Source organism: Genypterus blacodes, unplaced genomic scaffold, assembly GCF_046128005.1.
Source record: "Genypterus blacodes isolate CSIRO-AG114 ecotype Tasmania unplaced genomic scaffold, CSIRO-AGI_Gbla_v1 ptg000062l_1, whole genome shotgun sequence".
NCBI lineage: Eukaryota > Metazoa > Chordata > Actinopteri > Ophidiiformes > Ophidiidae > Genypterus > Genypterus blacodes.
This window is the reverse complement of record NW_027466874.1, coordinates 605001-629178: the sequence shown is the minus strand read 5'-3', so window position 1 is coordinate 629178 and position 24178 is coordinate 605001. Positions and strand designations below refer to the sequence as shown.

Here is a 24178-nt window from a genome sequence, read left to right as displayed (position 1 = left end):
AACCACAACAGCCGGCCCTATTTATGTTTCTGGATCACTGCAGCCATTGTGCGAGTGTGTGATCCTGCGATGACAGCGACGGTGACGTATGAGCGCTCAGCAGAGTGTGTTTCAGGTGAACATGTCACTGCTGGAATGACAGCTATCCCGACCCAGAGGGAGGTTTACTACAATGGGGCGCTATCAGATTTTCATGTATAAACACACACACACAGGCACACGCGCACACACACACACACACACGCACACAGGGTTGACAGATACCAAGGTGTGGTGTGTCAGGAGACTATTTTTAGCTTCGATGAGAGAGCGTTTTATTCTTACCTTAAATTGGAATTCAGTAAAAAGGCAGGGCCGCGCTCAGTCACAATCTCACGAGGGCAATCGCAACCGACAAAATGCCACAAATAACATGAGCTGGCACAGCACGTGGTATTTGTCTGCAAAGCACCATAATTAACCTTTCACAACCTTCTGACAGCATTTGAAACATCTCACTCCTCATCAACACAGCAGACAGACCCAGCTTAAGTTGTTTCAGACCAAGCTCCCCCCCAAAGGCCTCCGTTTTTCCTTAAGACCGGATTCAAGACTTTGTTCGTTTGGGACTCGACCCAGAACATTTCCTCAGAAGGTTCTCTGTGTGGGGCACCGCAGCAGCCCTATTCTCATGGGGGCCAAACAGTGACGGGGACTGGAAGAGGAGGTACTGACTGACACCAGGCCAGGTTTATTGTCTGAATACTTAAACTTTTCAATTCAATTCAATCCTCAAGTGAGAATAACAAACATTTTGCACTATTAGAGGTTTTTTCTTCCAGGTATTCCAGTGTTTCCATAGAGTGTTTGTGTCAGCTGACTCTCGACAGCAACTCTACAATCCCTCTACTGGCCTTAGTGTTAGAAACAACACAGATCTGACCACAGAGTTTGTTTGATTGCTTAAGCTGGAGTTTGTTTGTTGGGTTCCCTCTTGCGTGTCTGCGTGGTGACTCAGCCGGGCTCCTGCAGCAGAGGCACGTAGCAGTCCTGCCCTCAGCTCGCTCGGCCTGCTCGTGAGTAAACTGGCATCGCTAAGACAAAGCAAGAATAAACTTGCATCTTGAAAAACAGAGGAGTGATTTCATGTTTACACTAGGACACTTTATAGATTACGCCACTCTGACAAAGACGATCAGATTTCTTGACACATGGGAACCACAGGCAGTAATCCCTTTCTGTCAATCAAAACGCTGTAAAGACAAACAGCGTCACATTCAAGCCCGAGTGAGTCACGCCGCTCGCTCTTGGGTCTAACGCTCACGCTTTATTTATCTCAGTGGGGATTCGTTCTGTGGGTTTGGCGTGTCCGAGTGCCCTAGTGCCTTGCTCAAGGGCAACCGCAGCAGCATTAGGCCTATACACGTTTGAGACAAACATGCAAACTCCACATAGAAAGGACAATTGTCAATAAGGGATTGAAACCCAGGGCCTTCTCCAGCACTTAATGCCTTGATGCTGGGCGACACTGTAAAATTTCAACTCCAATTTCAGTCTGCGCTGATTTCAGAGTGGGGTCGAATTTCAACCTTTCGACATGTAGAGTGAGAGGAAGTGATTTGACAGTTAAGCGGAGGGGGAAATATACGATTTACACACTGTCGGCATAGTTGCTGTTCAGTTGAGCCGATTGTGGCAGTAATAAATCAATCACAGTGAAATAGAGCGGCAAACAGAGCTGCAGGTCTGCTCTCTTCTGGACCAGGCTGCTAGAAACCAGCAGAACTTCTCCAGAAGTTAGGACACTCATGCATGTTCCAGTCTCAGTTCTTGCTGATGAATGGAGACATAATGAATAATATAATATTCACTGGGAATGTTCCATATTTCTTACTGCATGTGAAGTAACAAGGTATGACAAAATGTATTATTATTATTAATATTATTACTATTATGTGAAATGGTGTGAAGAGAAAAATACTTTTAAGAGTAATTGAAAGTCTATACTACTATTCCTACACTATTTGTTAAATACCAAAAAATATTAAGGCCACTGAAAAAAGACAAACAAAGACAAAATATGAGAGAGAAAAAATGAGAAATAAAGTTGTAATATTTGAGAAAAAATTACAGTACAAATATCCAAAAAATACTTCATCAGCATTTAAAGTACTTTTACTCAGCTTATTTTGTAATGGGCAAATTTGATTTATAATGAATCTCTACTTTGACTTTGACTTTACTTTTCCCACCGCTGATTCAATGCGCTGCTGAGTGTCAGACTTCGCTGAGTATAAAAAAGAAGTACGAAGGCAGAGACCGAAGGGTTAATTGTGCTCAGTATCTGTCCAGCTTGATGGACAGAGTTAGTGAAGGTGCTCTCCGTAGGTGGTAGGTGAGAGGGGGGACAGCTGTCTGTCTGCCTGCTCTTCCTCTCTCAGGAGGGTAATCCAGCCTGGGAGGGCATTCCTGTAACCATAACAACGCCTGTTGCATCACTGAGACCCTGACAAAAGTGCAAAAGGACAGAAAGAGCGAAATGACAGAGAAAGAGCGACATGTGTGTGTGTGTGTGTGTGTGTGTGTATGGACGTGTGGGAGAAACAAAAAGACAGATTGAGACAACTTCCCATTTATCACCGATCCTCCTCCTCCTCCTCCCCACCTCTGCAGGAGGGTTTGAACAAAAAAACCACAGAGCTGTCAATCATCTCACAGCAGTTTAGACCCTCAGGCGACACATGAACTTGGAAATATGTCAGCAGGCCTGCATTAGCAAGCACACACACAGACACACACACCACACACTGACTCACACACACGCGCGCGCACACACACCCACACACACACGCACGCACGCACGCACGCACGCACGCACGCACGCACGCACGCACGCACGCACGCACGCACGCACGCACGCACACACACACACACACACACACCGGCCTTAAACTGTTTGCATCCTCTATCATCCTGAAGGTTTCACGTTCACACAGCAGCTCCTCAGTGTTTGCGTCTAACTTTTGAGGGCTATTCTGACACATTTTCATGATTTCACGAAATGCACTGTTGTTTAATTTGTGTCACTGTGTAGATGTTTGTGCTTCTCTTCAGGTCTGTACGTCTTTGAATGGACCCTTATGGATCCATGAACACCTGTTAAAGCCTCTAACAGCTCCTCTACATGAAGACAGTAGTTTAGTTAGATACTAATATGTTGACCTCTGACCCTGAACTCTCTGTATGTAAGCATCATTATAGCATAACACAGTTCTGTAACCCTGTAACAACCCTGGACATATGAGCTTTTATTGTGGAGGGCAGGACTTCTTTCTTTGTGCTGCAGACCAAAGGACAACATGGATCCATGAGGCTCAGTGTCTTTGTTTCTATGGTCAGGCTTAAAGAGAATGAAGACTGTTTAACCTCTGACCTTTTCAGACAGGAAGTCACTGACACCGCGCTCACAGCTCAGCATTGTGCCTCTCCTCCAGTGGAAATACCTGTCATCACCTCTGTCTGTGTGTGCGTGTGCGTGTGTGTGCGTGCGTGCGTGCGTGTGTGTGTGCGTGTGCTGAGTCAGACTCTGTAAGTGTTTGCAATTAAATCGCGTGTGTGTGTGTATGTGTTTTTGTACGTGTGTGTCCTCAGGCTGTGTGCTAATATATATGTAATTCATCATTAGCCTTGTCAGTGTGTGTGTCTGACATGAGCTCATTTATCTCCCACAGCCCCTTGGGACAGGAGCGAGCAGCCATGGAGGGTGTGTGTGGGGTGAACATGCAGGTGTGCTTTGTTTATATGTGTGTGTTACTGTGCAGCCATGTGATTGTTTACATGTGTGCGGTTGCTTGGTGTGGGAAAAGAGAGACGCTGAAAGATAAGCTGGCGTTACAGTGAAGTGCGTCTCCTTTAAATCGCTCCTGCTTTAAATTCACAACGTGGAGAAACATGGACACCATGAGAACAGAGTGCAGATCTGTAGGTTAAAGACAGTGTTTGGTTTATCGTGTATAGACGCAGTCAAGGCGTCGTAGGGCGGCCATGGATCTTCATCATGTGGCGATAGCTACTTGTGGATATCAAACATGGAAGTCCTGAGAAACCACTTTGTGTAACTACATAAAACAGTCCCACCACAAGGGGCAGACTGTGTTGAACAAGCAGCTTCCCATCTTTCCAGACGTATTGACTTGTATTTATACATTTTCGTGCACTGTTTTGGGTCAATTTCCAGGAACGGAGCATCGCAAGGCAGAGAGGGGCTTTGTTTGGCTCAGCCACGCCCCCTTTTGGAGAGCACGTTGAAAGGAGAACAGCTGCTAAAAATGGCTCCGACTTTATGAGGAAAAAAAGTTGATTTCCACAACATTGAGGGGCTCAGAGCTCTTCTTGAAAACCTAAATCAGGAGTATAAAATCTGAAGATTTGTATATTTTTTATAGCTTTGGCATAATCCTGTAAATAATAGAATGAAGTGTCAAAAGATTTATGCAGTTTCAGTAAAAACCACAGATGACAGCGACAGATTATGAAGGGTGAAAGGTCATAATCTGATTTTGTTGCAGGTTTTGAATTTATTTCCATATTTTATGAGGTAATTTGTTGTTTGTCACTTGTACACATGATGTGTTCATGTTATGTTTGGCATCATGACATGCCGTCTTAACCATGGTTCTTTTATCAAACAGAACATCGGTGACCAACGGTTCAAATCTTGCTCTCCCATTTTGCAACAGATATTTGCGTGTGGACGTGAAAGCTGCGCATCTGGAAGCTATCGTGCTCGTTGGGAACAAACCTGCAGGCTGCACAGGTACAACCGGGGCTCCGCTCCAACTGTCACGGCTGCTGATTGGCTCCATTGTTAGAGCTGTGCAGAGCTGTCAGTCAGAGCGCTGAGGTTTGGCTCCGGTCTCGCCGGTCTGCCTGCACCGCCGCAAAGGTGTGCCGCGCGTTAGGCTGCGCTGAGGTTAGCTGGTATTTTACAATGGCAAAGTATTTTACATGGCTTTTGAGGGTCTCTGTTGTTAATCATAAAAAAATGTATTTACTGAATGCTGCAAATGAATGAAAATGTGTTTTCAAGGACTGAAAATGTTTGAATATACTGTAATAAATCAGAAACTCTATAATCAGAATCTTGGCAAGTGGAGCCAGAACCTTTTCGGGGAAAACAATGAATGATTTCCCGATTAAATTTCACTGTCAGATCTCGTCAGGAAACCATATGGTGGTGGCTGCTAGGAAACTATGTCTAATGATTGACATCGTATTAATTGATGCAATGTCTAATGATTCCAGATGACTAATTCTACAAAGCTGGTGAATTCGGAGTTTCTGGCTCTGATCACGATGTAAGGACGGGAAGTCTCTCCTGAGACAAACGCAGTCGATTGTTGTGTGACGAACGGCATAAGAGGAACAAACAAGTTCTTCAAGAACAACAAGTGGAAGCAATAACGTTTAACCGTAACTGTTAACGAGTGACTGAAGTCGGTGTTTATGAAATTCCATGAATGTGTTGAGTCCGTGTTGAGTCAGCTGTGAAGAAGGAGGATCCAGCAGCATTCCAGGCCTCCACACGGCTGATTTGTTAAGATGTTAATTATGTGTCAGAAAGTGCCCTCAGGTGAAAGGGAAATAAATTGCCCCATAAAAACAGATACTTTCCTTATCTGTTCAAAAATATAAATTATGCCTCAAAGAAGTTGAAGAAACACGACGTAATTCACAATAACACCCAAGATTCCTTCACTTTACAATGTAGAAAAGTTTGTAAAATGTTGTGTGAGCCAGTGTTGCTCTTGTGAATGATCCCAAACTATCTGCTGCGCTGTGTGTGTGTGTGTGTGTGTGTGTGTGTGTGTGTGTGTTGCTGGCCTGATGGGTGCTGGGTCAGGACCTCAGTGAGAGCAGGTCCAGGTGTGAGGTCGCCGCCACCGCCTCCATCCTCTCTGCACTCCGTCAGCAGGGCCTCCTCACTAATCCTCCGCCATCACTCAACTGGATCTCAGCTCTAATCTGGCCCGGGCTGAAGCGCGGCAGCACAGGGGGAGAATGCCTGACAGCTAATCTGAGGCCGCGACGCCCCGGGCGAAACCCGACACCCCCCCTCCAGGGAGCAGACACAACACCTCCTGGTCACAGCGATGACAGAACGAGTTCACAAACATCTCTAAACCAGGAGAGACGGAGTGTTAAAGGGCCGGATCGCTTTATGACCCTGATATCAACAGATCGATGACTCCTCACACCCAAACAACACTGAGATTGTTTCGCCTCCACAGTGATGAAGTTCAAAATATAAATCAGATGCAAACATGGAAGACGGAGGATTCAGCTGACTTGAAAACCGGAGTGTGAGGTGAGGAAAGAAGGAGAGACGTCTCACTTCTCTCCATTTGATTGTTTCTCAAAGTATGTCTCGCATCAATGTCTGACGTTAATCGTACTAAGCAAGTTCAAACGCCACATCAGTTCATAATCAATCATTGTTACAAATTCACTTATGTACACTAAGGATGACGCAAATCCAGATCGTCTTTCCCTGGACATTGGTTTCTGGAATGTTTTACAAAGGGAATCCGAGCCTTCCCAGATCCCAGATCACCCCCGTTGCCCCTCAAATCCCTCTCCTGCCTGAACTCTGGTCAGGCGAAGTTCCTGCTATTGTCCAGGACGACGTGAAGCAGAATGACCCCGGCAAACGATGCGGGAGAGACTTGTGAGATCAGGGGGGAGAAAAGTTTGGAAACCGGACTGATTGGGCGATCAGGGAGCTTCTGTCCATCAGGGAAACTATTTGGCAAATCAGAGGAAAAGAATCTGATATTCAGGGTCAAAGGTCACAGGAAAAACAATCTCTGGCGCAACAGTCAACATGTTAGTATCTAACTTAATTTCTAGCTTAATGTAGAGGAGCTTTAGAGGCTGTAATACGTGTCCCTGGCTCCTTTGGGGTCCATTCCCAGACCTACAGTCCTGTTCAGCAAAATCACTGCTTTTAAATAAAAACAATCTGTGCCCCGTTACTGTTACTAAGAGGCCGCTTGGCAACATTCCAGTGGGTTAGCAGCTCACAATAAGCAAACCCGCGGCTGTCAGCTGGGCCCGTTATGGCTGATTAATGTATGTGGTCCCAGACACAATGACCGGCAATCAGATACATGCAGAGAAAAACAGGCCACATTCATGTTCACGTCAGGAACCGGAGGAACTGTGTGTCGCGTCGTGAATCACCAGGCAGCGACAGCGTGCGGTGGACCAGACGGTTTGGTTCTGACGCGATGACTGCAGCGTTTGACAGCACGGTGCTTCCCCAACACACACACACAGCTTGGAGCAGGACCACACTCACAGGACCTTCTCCTATTCACATGCAGGGGATTCATCATGCAGGAACATCGACATGACCATGATGCAAACACACTGTCTGAATACAAATTACACTTTACACACGTTTGTTGTTCTACTGACTGAAAACAAAACCAAAAAAAAACCATCTAAGGTAAATTCACGCTCCATGAAGATGCCTCAGATGTGGTTACAGGAAGTTTCCTTTAGGTGTTTAGTTCTTTATGTCAGTGTTTGTGTCCATGTGACCTTCACTGTTGAAGTTCTGCTGGTTTCTAGCAGCCTGGTCCAAAGGAGAGCAGACCTGTAGCTCTGTTTCTGGGGAAGGAGCACGATGAGCCACTACAGTTCTGTCACAAAGCTCCTGCACCTCAGTTGGGCAGGCTTTCACTCCCCCAGGAAGTCACGTTCACTGGGTGAGGAACGTAAAAGTCCTGACTCCAATAAATCGGATTAGATGATACAAGAGACAATTTGCTGTCAATACAAATATCTCATCAATATATCATCGATTCATTTAAGTTTCTAAGACTTCTCCAAAACTTTTGTGATATTTGGTCATTTCCATCACAAATCACAGAGTCACGTGGTAAAGTGTAGTGTCGTACTATGACTGTGAATCTGAATGTGTATGTATCAGTACTGTGTACAAACAGCCATCAGGATGTCCTGAGAGTTGTGGGTGCATCCCGTCACAAATCATCAGTCACTCATGTTCATCCTGAGTGAAGTGTTTGGTGGCATGCGGTCAATTCTGACGGCGGCAGTCAAACTCTCTGGTGCCTGTCAGAGTTTATTTCCTCCAGCTAGAGGAACGTAAAGACATAATACTCAGTTATTACTCTGTCAGATTATTCATCACACTGGAGGACCATCTGACAGCGTAATAACACTTTATTATATCTTCATGCAAACTGCACCACAAATTACTCTTGACACCGTTAAAAACAACTGAGGAGGCGAGCAGTGAACCAAAGCAGGCAGCAGTGACATCATCACGCTGCATCAAGTACACAACTGAGTACGACGTCTGTCCACACCATGTACACGCGCCTGAAACTGCAGGAAGTCAAGAGCGTAGATTAAGATGGTCTCTACGCCACACTTTGGTGGAGATTCAACATGTAGAGGAGAATGTAGAGGCTTTTCACCTCTCTGCTTGCTAGACGCCGCCTGCTTTTGCATTGGAAATCCCTCACACCTCCCTCCCTATTTCACAATGGCTGAGGGACATGATGTTTTTTCTTAAACTCGAGAAAATCAAGTACACTATCATGGTATCAGAAATGGCAACCATTTCTTTCCTATTTCAAAGATCTAGGTTATACCAGGCTATACCAGACCAATGATTGAAAACCTGAACACCAAACAGTTTCTTTATCGCAGGCGGGCCAGGACGGGGTTGTGTGACTGTTGGGGTGGGTCGGGTCTTTGGGTGGGATATCTTCCCTTTTTGTTTTTCTCCTCTCTCCCTCTTCGTGCGACCCTGTTTTTTCTTTCTCTCTTGTTCTCCTCCCACAGCCTATGATGTAATCTGTAGCTGCCTGCACTGCTGTTTGACATCATCCTGTACGAACTGTACCTACAAGATCGTCCACCCAACAGCACTGATGTCATCCAGAACTCTGCTTCCACACTACTGTAGGCACAACCTTTGGCGGCTGTGACTTTCTGCTGTCGCCCTGTTTGTCACTCCACTGTTTTAATTAACTTGAACATTACCTTGGCTAGTTCTCTTCAGGGTTTCAGTTCTCCCTTGTCTTTCTAACTCTCTGCCTCTCTTCCCTCCTGTATGCTTACAAAAGAAAGTGAAATAGTAAAAATAATAGTAAAGACACAATCTAAAGACTAAACCATATATTCATTACAAGCCTGGGAAGATGACGGGCACATTTTGGCTCTAATGAAAGACAGAAATGCTAGTTTGTAGAGAGCTAGGAATACTGACACGTCTTGACGTAGAGAAACAAAGAAGCTTAGAAACCACAGATGAGTGATCAGCAATCGAGGTTCAGAGATCATTATGAAGAACAGACCCAGGACTGTCCCCAGGGACACACGCTGAGGCCGGCCCAGCTTGAGACGCATGAAGGAAGCAAACTAAAGTACACATGTTTTGGTTTGTAGGAAGAGTAAGAACAAACATCCACAGTTACGAGTAGAAATCTCACGTACCACTTCTGTAGGACGGAAGTATTTGGGATCCACCTTCACGTGGATCACGCCGGTCTCCTGGCAACGGCCGACCTCCTTCTCATCTTTGCCGTCCCACCTGAAAACAGACAGACACAATCTTTATCGTAATGGAGAATTTCTCCCACAGCTGCTGTGAAGTTCAACGCTTTGTACCTCGTGTCTCTCGCTTCCGCCCTTTCTTTCTTTCGTTCTCACGCAGTTTGTTTCTTTAAGGTTCCGTGCAGACAAAACATGTCACTCGCTTTTTGTGAATTCGCTATGACTGGCATTGCAAACACAACACACAAACGCAACGCAGGACGGTGCCTCCGCTAACATGTCAGGAGGGGAAGGGAGGTGATTAGGAGGTGAGATAAGAGGAGAACGTGGAGGAGGAGCCACAGTGCGTCACACTGTGTCCTCCTGACATCCAGAACGCAGGTGCACTGCACGGGTCCAGCCTTTGAGCAAATGCATGCGAAGGTGACTGAAGACCAAATTCCAGCTTAAAAACCGAGGCGGACTCAAGACAGGACACCCTGTCTGTGAGACACCCACGTCCCATCAGTTCCCTGATCGTTTACAGGTCTGATCTGTCACGTTTGGATCGCAGCAGAAACCAGTAAGGCCACGCAGCAGCCATGTGTGGAAACAGTCGAAACGTTGTTCTAAAAAGTAATATGGCAACGGTGGATAAATCACCATGCAGCCTGGGTGAAAACGTGAGTATTTCCACCCAGAAAACACATTATAGAGAAGCAACTAAACCCAAACAAATCCCCAGAAAACTAGTAACGTGTGTGTTCGTGTGAGAGTGGGTGCATGTGTGTGTGTGCCTTTGACCTTGTGTGTGATTGTGCGTACATATACTCACACAATGGTCTTCCCCACATGTGTGAAGGCCTTCTCCACAAACTCCCTCACACTGTGCACCTTCCCTGTCGCTATGACTAAATCATCTGGCTCCTCCTGCTGCAGCATCAGCCACATCGCCTGAGAGAGAGGGGGGACGGAGGGAGAGAGAGGGAGAGAGAGAGAGAGAGAAAGGGGTTATATCACTCAGTGGTCATCCAGACGCTCAGCGCTCTGATTTGGATCCTGACCAGCTCGATCCTGACAGACAGGATGTGAACCTGCGACCTTTGAGCGGAGCGTTTGCCCGTACCTCTGTCCTGACGTCACCGCAAAGGCTCATGGGACGCATAGTGTGGGAAAGGAGGACAAAGCCCTCCCACAGGCCCACAGTGCTGCTGGCACACATACTCACAAAAACACACACACAGATCTGCAGACAGACACAATGACACGGTCCAAAAGCCTCAAACCACAGAACATACCCGAGACACATTTGAAACAACAACGTTAAAGAGACACAGCAGAGGCCAGAATCAGAGCAATCAGCTGAATCAGCACAATCATCTGTCCTGATTTTACAGTGTCCAGGCTGATTTCACACATAAACTCCATTCAGGAGAAGTTGCTGCTGGTGTCCAGAGCAGCATTGTGTGAGATCAACGGTCCTCCTCAGAACCTGGAGATGTTCCCAGACAAGACAGCAGTGAGACTAGGAGACATCTCAGGCCGAGTGAGACAGCTGATGACGTGTCTGTCTGCACACTCGCACCTAGACACTGAGCCAGAACAGCACAACTAGAAGACTGTTAGACCTTGGTGGAGGTAAGACCTCCGACTGCTGCTCTACTTTCTGGTGTAACTGAACACACACACACACACTCACACACACGCACGCACACGCGCACACACACGCACACGGATGGTGATGGAATGAGCGTCCTGGGGGAGGAGAGGCCATCCTATCAGAAGATCGTTCAGGGTCACCTGACCGCTCAACGACGATGGCTCCCCTGAGTCTGACCTCTGACCTCTCACCCTCCGGCCCCTGATGAACAAACCAGACTCTCACATTTCTGCAGGAGCACCTGGGCGTGTGACGGACGGGCTCACAAACCAATCTGAGGTTTAGAGCACAGAACAGCAGCAAATTTACTTTTCTCTCTGTTGACTTCATTTGTTGGTTGTTGATTGTTTTGAAGGTTTTCTCTGAGCTACATGTGGGACTTTTTACTTCTGAATTTAATTCACATTAGCATTAAAAACAAATAAAGAACACAGACAGGATGAATCCATCACTGAATCTAGCAGCATTGGATTTATATTAATGATTATATTGTAGTTAACAGTGTGTGTGTGTGTGAAATGTACACATACGGAAATATATCATGCAAAGACACATTTTAACAGCTGGACAATTTTATTGAATATTATAATTTTAGTGTCTTATTTTACACATATTTCTTGAGAAAAGGCATTAGATAGCAGAGCTACATGACAAGTAATTGTGATGAATAGAGCTGTGTTATCTTGCTGTTATTAAGAGGAGCGTGTGTGTGTGTGCATATGCAGTGTTTGATCCAGCTGTGGTTTGGGGTTCTTCCTGGTGACGGTAAATCATCTTCATCTTGGTCGGCTTCTCACTCCTCAAAGTACCTGAGCGGATGGAAGCCCATGCTGGCTGAGCCTCTGGACTCGCTGAGGTGTTGCGGTGAGGGCTCACTGTGGAGAAGGTGGACGTGCTCCTCTGTGTGATACAGCTGCCTCCGCTCAGTAACTCTCCTCCTCAGCTCACTGATCTCTTGCTCCAGCTCTTCGGCTTGACTCACTTCTATTTTCTGTCGAGATCTGATCTGCTGCTCCACATCAGATCTTCTGTTCTCCATGAGACGGATCAGCTGGCTGAAGATCTCCTGACTGTCCCTCACTGCTTTATCAGCGGAGCGATTGACGGCCTCCACCTCCTGCTGAAACTCCCTCTGCCACTCTGCTGCAGCTGAGATCATGTCGTGGCCTTTATGTTCATCCACGGAGCAGAGACGGCAGATACATTGCTGTTCGGTGCGGCAGAACATTGTCATCAACTCATTGTGACGACAGCAGATCTTCTCCTGAAGCCTCTTGGAGGGGTCGACCACCTTGAGTTTCTTTAATGGAGGTACATCATAGTGAGGCTGGAGGTGCTGATCACAGTAGGAGACCAGACACTGCAGACAGGACTGGACCGATTGCTGTTTTCTCCCACTCAAGGAATCACAAGCAGCATCTGCAGCTCCAGCATAGCAGTGATCAGCAGAAGCAGCTTGGACTTCTGTCTTCTGCAGCTCCTCCACCACAGCTGCTATGATGGTGTTCTGCAGCAGCACAGGCCTCGCTGTGAAGCTCCGTCTGCACTGAGGGCAGCTGAACGTTTGGTTCTGCTCCTTTACGTCCCAGAGGGTCTGAATACATACCCTGCAGTAGCTGTGACCACAGGGGATGGTCACCGGATGCTTCAGTAGATCCAGACAGATGGAACAACAGAAGGTCTTTGGATCTAGCTGAATTCTTTGCCGCTCCATTTCTCAGACTGGCAGCTCTGTTTAAGATAGAGCGCTGCAGAGGCTTGTCGCTTCTCTTACTCAGTGGAAGTGTCACTTCTTGGGTTTGTCCTTCAATAAAAATGCAACAGTGATGCAATGTGGACAGAGTGACATCACAGAGTGATGTCATTGGATGCCAATGACATCATGTCAAAGCCTCTTTTGAGCTCCGTCACTGAGCCCGTCCGGAGCTCCGTCACTGAGCCCGTTTGATTCTCCGTCACTGAGTCCGTCTAGAGCTCCGTCACTAAGTCCGTCTGGAGCTCCGTCACTGATGAATGTGGAGCTGTGAGTGAACATGAAGGCCGTGCTGGGGAGGAAATGTTTACAGCAGAAGCTGAGTGATTCTGCCTCTGACTTTCGGAACTCTGCTGAGCTTCACACACATCCACTTCAGGCTCTAATTTTTATGCACAATAATGTGATAACACAGCATAATCTGAATATTTATATTTATTCAGGCAACATCATCATCATCATCATCAGACAGCAGAGCACCTCCCCCCTCTTCCTCCCGCCCCCCTCCCCCTCTCTCAGGGCTGCTCTGCTCCATTAGCGATGTGATAAATGGCTCAGAGTTTCAGACCTTCACACTAAACTGAGTCCACACCTTCCTGTTCTCATGGCCACAGGATGACCCCCATCACAGCTCCACAGCCAGATCCTGACCCCTGACCCCGGCCCCACCACTTACCTGCCGATCTGCTAATCTAACACGTTTCAGGACCTTATGTGACCTTTACGAGCTCTGAAAGTTATAGTAAAACAAGAGACTGGACTCTACTGGACCCCTGCTTCCTGTAGGGAAACACCTTCATCCTCTCCTCTTAGTAAGAATCAGAGTCAGTAAGAAAACAAAGAATTATGACAAAAACAACAAGAACTCAGCCCGGTTGACATAATGGATCTAAACCTCCATCCACCTCCTTCTGTATCTCCCGCTCTCTCTCCCTCTCTGTACCACCCCTCTCTCCCTCTCCCTCTCTCTCTCCTTCATCTCTGGCTGCTTGACTCCAGCTGACATGTGGAATGGCTCACAGTAAACACTTAATGGAGCTGCGATTACGGCGAGAAACCAGCAGCCCCAATCACCGCCTGCTAACGCCATTAACCTCAGGGATTCATACACATACACACACACACACACACACACACACACACACACACACACACACACACAGACATATGACACAACCACTTTCACTGAGAAACACAACACTTCCAAAGATTTGTATGCAATCGTCCACAAATGAAGCATCAAGCACACACAAAGTGCTGTGGGGACACGTCAAGGTAACGCTGTCCGTCATGTTAGGGGGCAGCGACTTACCAAGGTGCTGGGTTAGTGGCTTTCTTTTTATTTAAGGACGTGGCGGGCAGCTCCGCCTTGACGAAAGCGTGCCGAGTCTCAGCTGATTCTCATGTTACAATAGAGAGGCCTCTTGCCCGTTCGGTCTTTTCACACCACTAAACTGTTTCACTAGTCTCTCTCTCCCCCCTCTCTCTCCCTCCCGTCGCCGGGTTTTCCAGCTCATTTGTAGCTCAAGAGTTTCACGGTGACACACTCGCACAGCTGCTAGACAAGAATGTTAGCTCCTGAGAAACCAGAAGAAAAAGTGAGTGCTCTTATTTTGGCGGGGAGCATCAACCTCTTATCCTAATAGGAGCAGACCTGGCAGCTCCAGCACACCGGCCCCGCCCGCCCCAAACTGCTGATAATGAGATTAATGACCTGCACTCACAGCTATGAAACACACACACACACTCACACGTCACGTATCTGCTGCGGGCATGGTCTCGATCACAGACGTCACGCGGTGCCGTTATCAGGCAGGGCGTTTGGGACCCAACATCCATCAAGGTCACAACTTCCCGGATATGCCGGCAATCACCAGCAGCCATCTTAGTACTGCGATTAGGCAAATAGTATTGAAATGACGAGCGCAGAAGGAGCCCGAACTGGCGACCAAACACTGACCCCTGACCTCTGGCTAACGTGCCGCTCCGCTCTGATGTTTACACGCGGCTAAATTTAACCTCCTGTCATTTACATCAGGTCGACTCCCGCGTGTCCTCCTGTGCCGATGCCAATCTGGATCCTCTGTGTGAGGTTCAGAGATCAGATCAGAGTCACTCGCAGGTGGAAGAGCCAGACAGGGACACGACCCAATACGACTGGAAGAAGGTGCCGGGCTCAGATCCCGTCACAAGCTGCTACTCCTTCCTCACTACTTCCTCATTTGTGTGTGTAAGCTTAGCTCAGGTTTGAACATACATGTGCCTCACGTGTGTCAGGCTGCTGCTTTGTATTAGTGAGGGACACGTTAGAATCAATTGCTATTATTTTCTTATGATCCAAAGCTGCAGGTTGTAATAATCTCAACATAAATTACAAATCAAATCAAGCTGTTTCAGTGTGTAGAGATTAATGTCAACATGGAGACAAATGATGCAATCCATCAGGAAAAAGTCTGGAGAGTTTTGGTCTTTGTTTGTTGTGAAACGTTTCAGATGGCAAATAAGTAGCAGCAAGACTTTGATGTGCAGACATATGACAGGCAGGCAGTGTGTGTGTGTGTGTCTGTGTGTGTGTGTGTGAGTTAGAGCGTTCCCCAACAGTGTCTGATAATCCCAAACACAGGATTAGAGAAGAATAGACAAGTCTGACAGCTTCCTCCTGAACGAGGAGCTCAAAGAATCCTTTTGTTCTTTGTGCGTCTTTGCAGCAGTGCAGGTAACACTCACACACACAAAAACACACGTACGCACACACAAACACATACATGCACACACTTTCTCTCTGAGCGCGTGGACACACACACAAACACACACACACACACACAGATGCGCGCACGCACACGCACACACACACACACACAGGATGGTGCAACACAATATGGAGCATTATGTATCTGTAGCAGTGTATGTATCTGCAGAGCGCCCCCCCCCCTCAGGCCCCGCCCCCCTCGCCGCCTCACCCCCTCACATTGGCTTCATTTCCGTCCATTTCCTCTTGTTTTCTGTAGCACTAGTGAGTTATAATCGCGTCCTTGGACACATGTGAGACTTCATGGTTTCTCATGGCGTCCGCCTCCGCCCTCGCTACGGTCAGCCAGATATCAAGCTGGGAGGAGTTCAGACGACGTGACGGACACTGGCAGGTGAACATTCCTCGAATTCCCAACTAGGGAAAGTTTCATCCCATGACTTCTCTGTTCAAACACTTTTGTGTCATTTCTCTTGCTGTGGTTACGTACGTTTGTCTGGACCACACAAACCCTGTGAGACCTGAGGGGAGTCAGAGCCAGACCAGGACCAGACCGGACCAGAAAAGGCCAGACTGGATCAGAGCAAACCAGACTGCCCTGTGTGCACCACCCTTGTGTGCTAGCTGAGTGCATGTAAGGAGCCTAATGGTTCACACACACACACACACACACACACACACACACACACACACACACACACACACACACACACACACACACACACACACACACACACACACACACACACACACACACACACACACACACACACACACACACACACACACACACACACACACACACACAGCTCTTTCCCAGGCTCCTCCTCAGGGAGTCACATCATCCAAATAGCTGCTATGGAGCTGTGATTTTTAGCAGAACTGCTTTTTTTGTGCTTTTTACCGAGTCTCCTATTTTTAGAGATGGCTGAAGTTATTAACTGCCCCCCCCCCCCTCAACACATACTCTCTCACACACACACACACACACTCTATCCCTCCTCTGCCCCGCTGCGTTTTGACCAAAAAAGTGGGAGCCGGCAGCATTTTTCCCTGTCAGACAGAGAGCGTCTGGACGTCAGGTCAAAGACAGACGGAGCTATATTTAAGCTCTGACTTCACCCCAACACACACACGCTCCCACACACGCACACACACACATGCCGGCAGAGAGCGGTCGGGATGACGCAGAGATGACCGCACCTCGGCGTTGTCTGTGTCGCTGTGATGGTGGTGAACCTCAGAGCGTTTTCTTGCACAAACACCCGTCACACTCCGAGGTCGAGGCGGGAAAACTCGCCCAGCGTCTGAGACACGCGCGTCACATCTACGTGAGAGGCTGTCAAGGTGATTCCCCGTGTGAGGACAGACAACAACAGGATGATAAGGTCTAACTCAGCGTCCCATACTGAGAGAGTACACTGTGATGAATATCACACGGGACGTAGAACGGCAGGCTGTGTCGACGTGTCACCACAGTGTCTCCATGATGTCATGATGTGAGGGAGGTCTGATCAGCCAATCACAGAGCTTTGGAGGCGGGGACACACCAGCAAAACACGACAGATCGCAATCAACAACAGTGATGGCCCGGACAAAGCAAAGCAAAGAGGGAGGAGCTTAAACACAGAGGGTCATTTCAGCAGACAGGGGACACGCATAAGGTTTTAGGTTCTAATGTTCATTAAGCAACAAAAAGAGACGCGATCACAAGACGTAAACAGAGAAAGACATACAAACAAAAACACGACTCAGAAACATCCACATCTCATGAAGCCTGGACACACTGCTTTGATGTTATCTCAGTGTTTGTAGATCTAAACATAGCTTCACACACACAAACAGACACACACCCACACTTGAACTCGACAGTGACCTCTGGCTGTATGAACAGTCTGTGCTCAGTAAACAATCTGCATGTTTTCACCCAAGGAAGAGAAGAGGTCATATAAAGACTCATTCACTATTTATCTGAAGACACACACACACACACACTCACACACAAACACACACTGGGCTCTGTGTAGTTTGGCTGCGGCCTCTCGCTCAGTGGAGATCGTGTCATTTTTACACCGTGAGAACATGAGAAACACATTTCTCAAAGGAGCCCTGTCATTCCATGTGGGTGTGTTGCCATTGTGGAGGGAGGGGACACACACACACACACAAACGCACGCACGCTCAGTTTGGTTAAATATAGTAGCTACATGCTAATCTGTCACAGCTGCCTGATGAAGAGGAGGCAGCACACAGAGGCCGAAGAGGATGTGAAAGTGTTTAAAATAGACTCACTGTGTTTACACGGCACACACACACAAATAAACACGGACACGGACACACACACGGGGTACACACACACTCGTGGTATATCAGTAACAGCATGTTGAGCCAAATGATCTCAGCACGCGGCTCCACGTCGGCTCAAGCGCTCCCTGCCTTTTCACCGAGCCAAGCTGCTCTGTGTCGCTAGGCTAAGAGCTTCCAGCACTCCAAGCTAGCTACCAACCAGCATCAATGCTACAAACGAGCGCGGCGTCCATATTGTTTCCTGACAGGCAGCAGAAACTGATAAACATTTCAAAAGACAGCTTCACTATAAGATGCGGCTGAGGGGCAAAGGTCACTGGTTCCATTCGCACTGCATTGCGGGTAATACTTGGTGGTATCGGAGCTATTCATGAAGTGTGTGAGCTGTGGAACACGTTCAGGCTTTTCCGTGAAACGTGGAAACACGAGTCGCCATGGGAGACAGGAACCAAACCAGGCGGAGGATTGGATGAGTCACGCTTATTTGTTTGCGGAATAAAAAAGGAGGGAAGAAATTCAAGGGGGGGGGGGTCTAAGTGAGAGAGCAGGACTCTGTGTGTTGGGGGAGGGGGTAAACTGTACGCCGCGATTCCATTTCAATACGTCCTCGGGGTCCTGACATGAGCCTTGACCCACAGACGCTTTGACCTCTGACCTCAAGGCTAAACCCAGGTCAGGGCAAATCTGTTTGACGTCAGAAACGCCCCGCTGACGCTTAGAGCGCTGCCTGCTGCGTGTGTATGGGTTCACGTGTTCCTGTGTCTTGACTCCCAGTGATGCGTCTCAACACTATCAGACCTGTTTACCATCAAACTGCTCCCCCACGGCCACAGCGCTGCTTACAAATTGGACAATCAGGAGCAGGTGTGTGTGTCAGACAGGGAAATGTGTGTGTGTGTGTGTGTGTGTGTGTGTGACTAAGGCAGCACAGTTAAGAGCTTTTATGGAAGAGGAGACGGAGGTCCAGCCAGTAAACTTTTGTCACATATTTTAGAAAGCTGTTACTGTATTTATGGAAGTGTGTATGTGAGTGTGTGTGTGTGTCCTGCCATGGAAAACTTGGGACATATTGGATTGATTAGGTAGCCTTGGAGCGATTGCTTGGGCGGAATCATCTGACACCAACACAATGATGGACGAGGCTCTAACGTCTGTGTGTGTGTGTGTGTGTGCACAGAGAGAGAGAGAGAGAGAGGGGGAGGGAATAAGCTGTGTGTGTGCTGCAGGTAGTGTATCTTATTTGAACCTGTATCCTCATGTGCACCTGAATGTTTGGAGTCTGGACTCGATTGCGGTCCAACAAATTCATGTCCAAGTCCGCACCGACCCGACTGAGAGCAGCAGAGTTTTTGAATCCGAGTGCAGCCGTGACCGTGCAGCCAAACTGAAGCGGCAGGTAACCAGAGCATCCTGCACCTTAAACAGCGTCCAGGTGAAGGTTCCAGCTCATGTTGGACTCTAGACCAACTCCAGCTACAGTATAGTGCCTTGATCAAAGGCCCTGGCAGGGCATTACACTTGCATACACACAATCCACCTCAAACGAACACACAAATGTTCAAATTTGGGAAAACAGAATTCTGACCGCAGAGACGAAGGGAACGTGGGAAAGTGCACAGTCATCATTTTCACTAAACACCAAAGGGGCAAAACACAATATTTGACGAACAGATAAAAAAGGCAGCATACATCCTCCACTCCCCTTATCTCATGATGCATTGACCTTATCAGGACGACACACACACACACACACACACACACACACACACACACACACACACACACACACACACACACACACACACACACACACACACACACACACACACACGCGCGCGACTTCCTGTGGGCTCACACTGCTCTTCCTGTGCTGGTTTGTTGTCACTTTGCTATCTGCTTCTACCTGCTGTCCCATCATCATCATCACTCGCTCTCTGAAACAGCGTCGGCAGGTCACAGCTCCATGAAGCCTAGCAGGACACTCAGCATGAAGGTCTGAGGGACATGCTCGAGAAACTGAGGTCATATAAGGACCCTCCTCCCCCCAACCCCAACATTATACTGTGAGGCACTCGGACATGAAGCTTCTCCAAGTCTACAGGCATCTAAACACAAACACATCAGCCTGCTGGCCTCTGGAATCACAGCTCCAACACTTCATATCTTGTCCACACAGACACAGACACACACACACACACACACACACACACAGACACAGACACAGACACACACACACAGACACAGACACAGACACACACACACACACACACACACACACACACACACACAGAGCGTTATCAGCAGAGTGAGCAGATCAGACACTGTTGATACTGAAGCGATAACATCAAAACATTATCAGAGGAAGTCAGGAAGAAACGACACGAAAAAGAACAAATGCACGCCAGCCAATGTCATCAAAACACTCGGCGGTGTCACACACACACACCCTCACACACGTCCTCTGGGAGCGTCGGAGGTGTGTGTTTTGAAGCGTCCGATGTGTGAGATAAAGCAGCAGTGGTGTTGGCGGCGTGGTGCCTCCACATGTGGAGTGGAGGAAACAGATGCCTCGCCCTCGGCTCCCAGCGCCTCTGTTTGCCTTGGAGCCTTCGGGCAGGACTGCCTCGGCCCTGCGACCATTGTTCCCCGCGCAGACGCACCAGAGGGCCGCGCATAATAAAGCAGCTGCGGTGGAGTTAGCCCGTTTCTGGTGGTTCGTGCTGACCTCTGCAAATTCTTTACATGTGGCGTTCCGTGCGTCAAAGTTTTTGGAGCGAGAATGCCGGAGTTAAAGTTAAAACGGTTCAGTAGCAGAGCAGAGTGTAGCTCCTGAATCACAGATGTCACCATCTAAACAAACTCACTGTGTGGCCAGACCAGCACAACTCTGCTTCACATTCAAGGTCAAACTCAGGCAGAAGTTTGGGGGTAAATTATAGAATAATCCCACGTGTTGCTGCCACAGATGAATGGGTGAGAAGAGGACAGAGCAGAGAGAGGGAGAGAGAGAGATAAGCAGTGGGGAGTTTCTGCTGCCAAATCCAGTCGTAATTGAATTTTCAGAAACTTTGTGGAGACCAAACAACATTATCCAGACTGTAGTTTTAAAATTATTACATTTTGTTTGTTAGGTTTGGGCCATAGACAACCATTCAGGCTGTTAGTCCAGATACCACAAGACTAAGACAGTACAGCCCAGGACCAAAACACTCACTACCATCCAGATCTAGATCAGCAGGATCTGAGTCAGTAGGATCTGGATCAGTAGAAATCTTTAAAATTTGAATGGATCTTCCGCAGCTACAGAGCTCCATCCAGAACGGATCACACAGTATAGATTATTGATTTCCATTCAGATCTACTACAATAATAAAGAGGGAGAGAGAGATCATTCAGTTTACTATGGGCGTTTTTTTTACAAGGTCAAAGTCATCAAAGTCATTAAAACTAAAACCTTTTTTTTCTTTCTTTACGTTTGAATTTGATTATAATGTTATATATAACTTATAACTTCTATAATCTAGATCTTTTGCAACTTGAGTTTTAATTTAATTTGTCATTCATTTGTCATCACACAAGCTTTTGACTTCTTTCTTTTTAAATAAAGCCATAAATAAGGAATAAGTTGAAGATGAATTTTCAATTGGATTTGTAGAATATTTACTGTATTGTACAGTTTTTCAGATTTCCCCTTTTTTTTTTAAAAAACATTTTCCACGAGTAAGTGAAGAAGGCAAATTAATAACAAATCAATAGAAAATTATCAATGTAAAGTAAATGTCGACTACTGAGGGTGAAGTCCTTTAACTGAAGTAAAGACACCTAAGTCATCCGTCCTCTGGCTTAGAACACACACACCCACACTCGGGCAGAGTCGCTGAGAGTTGGTGTGACATACTTTCCGCCTCAGGGTGTTTCCTCTGTCTACATATTCAAAGAATCCTTTGTTTTGATAAGATAGCTGTTTAAAAACAACAACAGTAAATCCTCTCTCACCATCTGTATGTGAATTATACACACTCACTCTTCGTGGCTTTATCACATTCATAACACACACTCGTTTTAAAGGTTCCTACGCTCTTATTTTCACTTCAGTTCAAGTTTGAAATGTGCAAAGCTTTAAAGTGAAAAAACTTCAGCTCTCCCTATTTACAGCACTGTTGTGCACATTGAGCAGAAACCCCTCCCAGATCTGACACTCTTTGTGCCTGAACCATTTCCAGTCATATCTCCTTCTTTCTAACACTCTGAGGATCGAATCAAGAAAACGACAGAATCCTGGAAAAATGTTGAAACTGTATTTGTACTGGAAACGTTTCACTGATTTCACTGCACTGGGGACAGATTTGTTTGTGGTTACATGTTTGTCAATGCCGCTCCTGAAGAGCTCAGACACACATGTGGAGCTCTGACAAGATAGCAAGTTTACAGGGTTTTTCAGTTCAACTTCAACTTCATTATTACCCAGAATACATTTAGTTTGAGCTTTAAAAGACACACAGAGGTCAACAACGGCGAGAGAGAGAGAGAGAGAGAGAGAGAGAGGGAGAGAGAGGGATGGAGGAGGATGGCGGTTGGGTTTAACCCTGAGTGGGCTTGATAGTGGGTGGTATAGAAACTCTTTACATACTTGAGTTAAAACCTCGTTAAAAACCAATTAGGCAAAATAATAATCCGGCCAAACTCAACACAAACTCACAATCTGCCACCAAACACAAGCTGGGATCATTACTGGATGAGGGAAACGCGATCCCGGGCTGATTTCCTCCTCCTGTGTGTGTGTGTGTGTGTGTTTATTTCCCAGGCCCGCGGACCACCCCGGGCCGGGCCGGTCTAAGCTCCGAGGCTGTAAAGGCGCCGACCCGCGGCCGTGTAAAGAGAGAACCTGGACTGATGGTGATAAAGGCACATGGAAGCCATTATGATAAGCATGGTGGACACACACACACACACACACACACACACACACACACACACACACACACACACACACACACACACACACACACACACACACACACACACACACACACACACACACACACACACACAGAAGAATGATGCAAAACAGGCACCAGCTGATAAACATCTCAAAGGACCAACAGCGGGGAACACCTGTGTGATGACATCATGGAGGTGCGGCGTACGGACCACGCCTGAGACTCACAACGTCCAGCAGTAATACAGTAACAATACTTTATCACAGTACTCCAGTATGTTCTTTGCAGCAGTACTTCAGTAGAGAGTATTTCACTTTTACTGCATGATGTCATCGTTAAACTGCACATGCTCACTTCTCTCATTAGAGCACAAACATCTGACACATTTGAGGAGAGGATGATTATTAATTCCCAGAGAGACACGAGATGGCGGAGAGCTGCTCCATGCTTACTCCTCATCTTCATCACTAAACACCCCTGTTCTATGGTTTGCGTGAAAAGTGACATGAGAAACACACTGCTGCTGTGTGTGAGCTGTAAACACACACACACATCAACTCCAGTCAGAAACAACCTCCAGGAATCTACTCCAACGCTTCCCTACACACACACACACACACACACACACACACACACACACAGAGAGAGAGAGAGGGAAGATCGGCACAGCGTTCCGACCTGCTTGTTCATTTAAAGAAGCGCTCGCTCGGCACTAACGGGGTAAATCAGTCCCACATGGCGCCGCGGCCTCGCTGGCCTTTGCTCTTCAATATAGTGGGATGAGCATCAGAAAGGCCCGAGCTGACGAGACACACATGTCTAACCCTGCATTACCACATGTGGGCGTGCGGCTGTAATCTCTTTAGGCCTGGGGGTCTACGGTTTTTCATCTGGAGAGCCAAATTACGTCTGAACAGCGATTCTGTGGGAGAGAGAGAGTTAATAAACGCGTCAGTGTTCTGGTGTGGGCATCCTGCAGGAACACGCAGGAGCACGTCTGGACTCCCAGGCTGCATGGAGCCTCTCAGCACACCTCAATCTGCCATCCACTACATGTGTCCGGTAATCCATTTTTTTTAACCCTTTGAGGTCTGCAGCAAAAGAACGACACACAAACTCGACATTCAATCATCGGGTCAAAAAATTCTGCAATTCTTTCTGTCACTTGTGGTTTGAATTAGTGACAGAGCTATAAGCAAGAGGACTGTTGGACTCTCACA

General features: G+C 47.3%; 2 protein-coding genes and 1 long non-coding RNA gene across 4 annotated transcripts in view; 1 reads left to right on the top strand and 2 right to left on the bottom strand.

Moving 5' to 3' along the window:
• gmds (GDP-mannose 4,6-dehydratase) overlaps nt 1-24178 on the bottom strand; it is a 114844-nt gene that overhangs the window by 14946 nt on the left and 75720 nt on the right. The window contains exons 8-9 of the mRNA XM_076154562.1: nt 10385-10503; nt 9511-9607 (exon numbers count right to left, since the gene is read on the bottom strand). Of these exons, the coding sequence (XP_076010677.1) occupies nt 9511-9607; nt 10385-10503 (216 nt within the window). The remainder of the gene's footprint in view (nt 1-9510; nt 9608-10384; nt 10504-24178) is intronic.
• LOC143003717 (uncharacterized) lies at nt 274-5668 on the top strand. Of its 2 annotated transcripts, XR_012963901.1 has the most exons (4): nt 274-706; nt 3711-3765; nt 4719-4795; nt 5284-5668. It is a non-coding gene; the product is annotated as an uncharacterized LOC143003717 (long non-coding RNA). The 2 variants fall into 2 exon arrangements; XR_012963900.1 differs by lacking the exon at nt 5284-5668 and having other exon boundaries at nt 280-706; nt 4719-4926.
• LOC143003746 (E3 ubiquitin/ISG15 ligase TRIM25-like) lies at nt 11812-12923 on the bottom strand. Its single transcript, XM_076154563.1, has one exon. It carries the CDS (start codon nt 12921-12923, stop codon nt 12003-12005), a length of 921 nt encoding a protein of 306 aa, XP_076010678.1. The 3' UTR covers nt 11812-12002.

What these genes read in the sequence shown, in the direction of transcription:
- LOC143003746 (XM_076154563.1), bottom strand. Translation starts at nt 12,923, where the DNA reads ATGGAGCGGCAAAGAATTCAGCTAGATCCAAAGACCTTCTGTTGTTCC.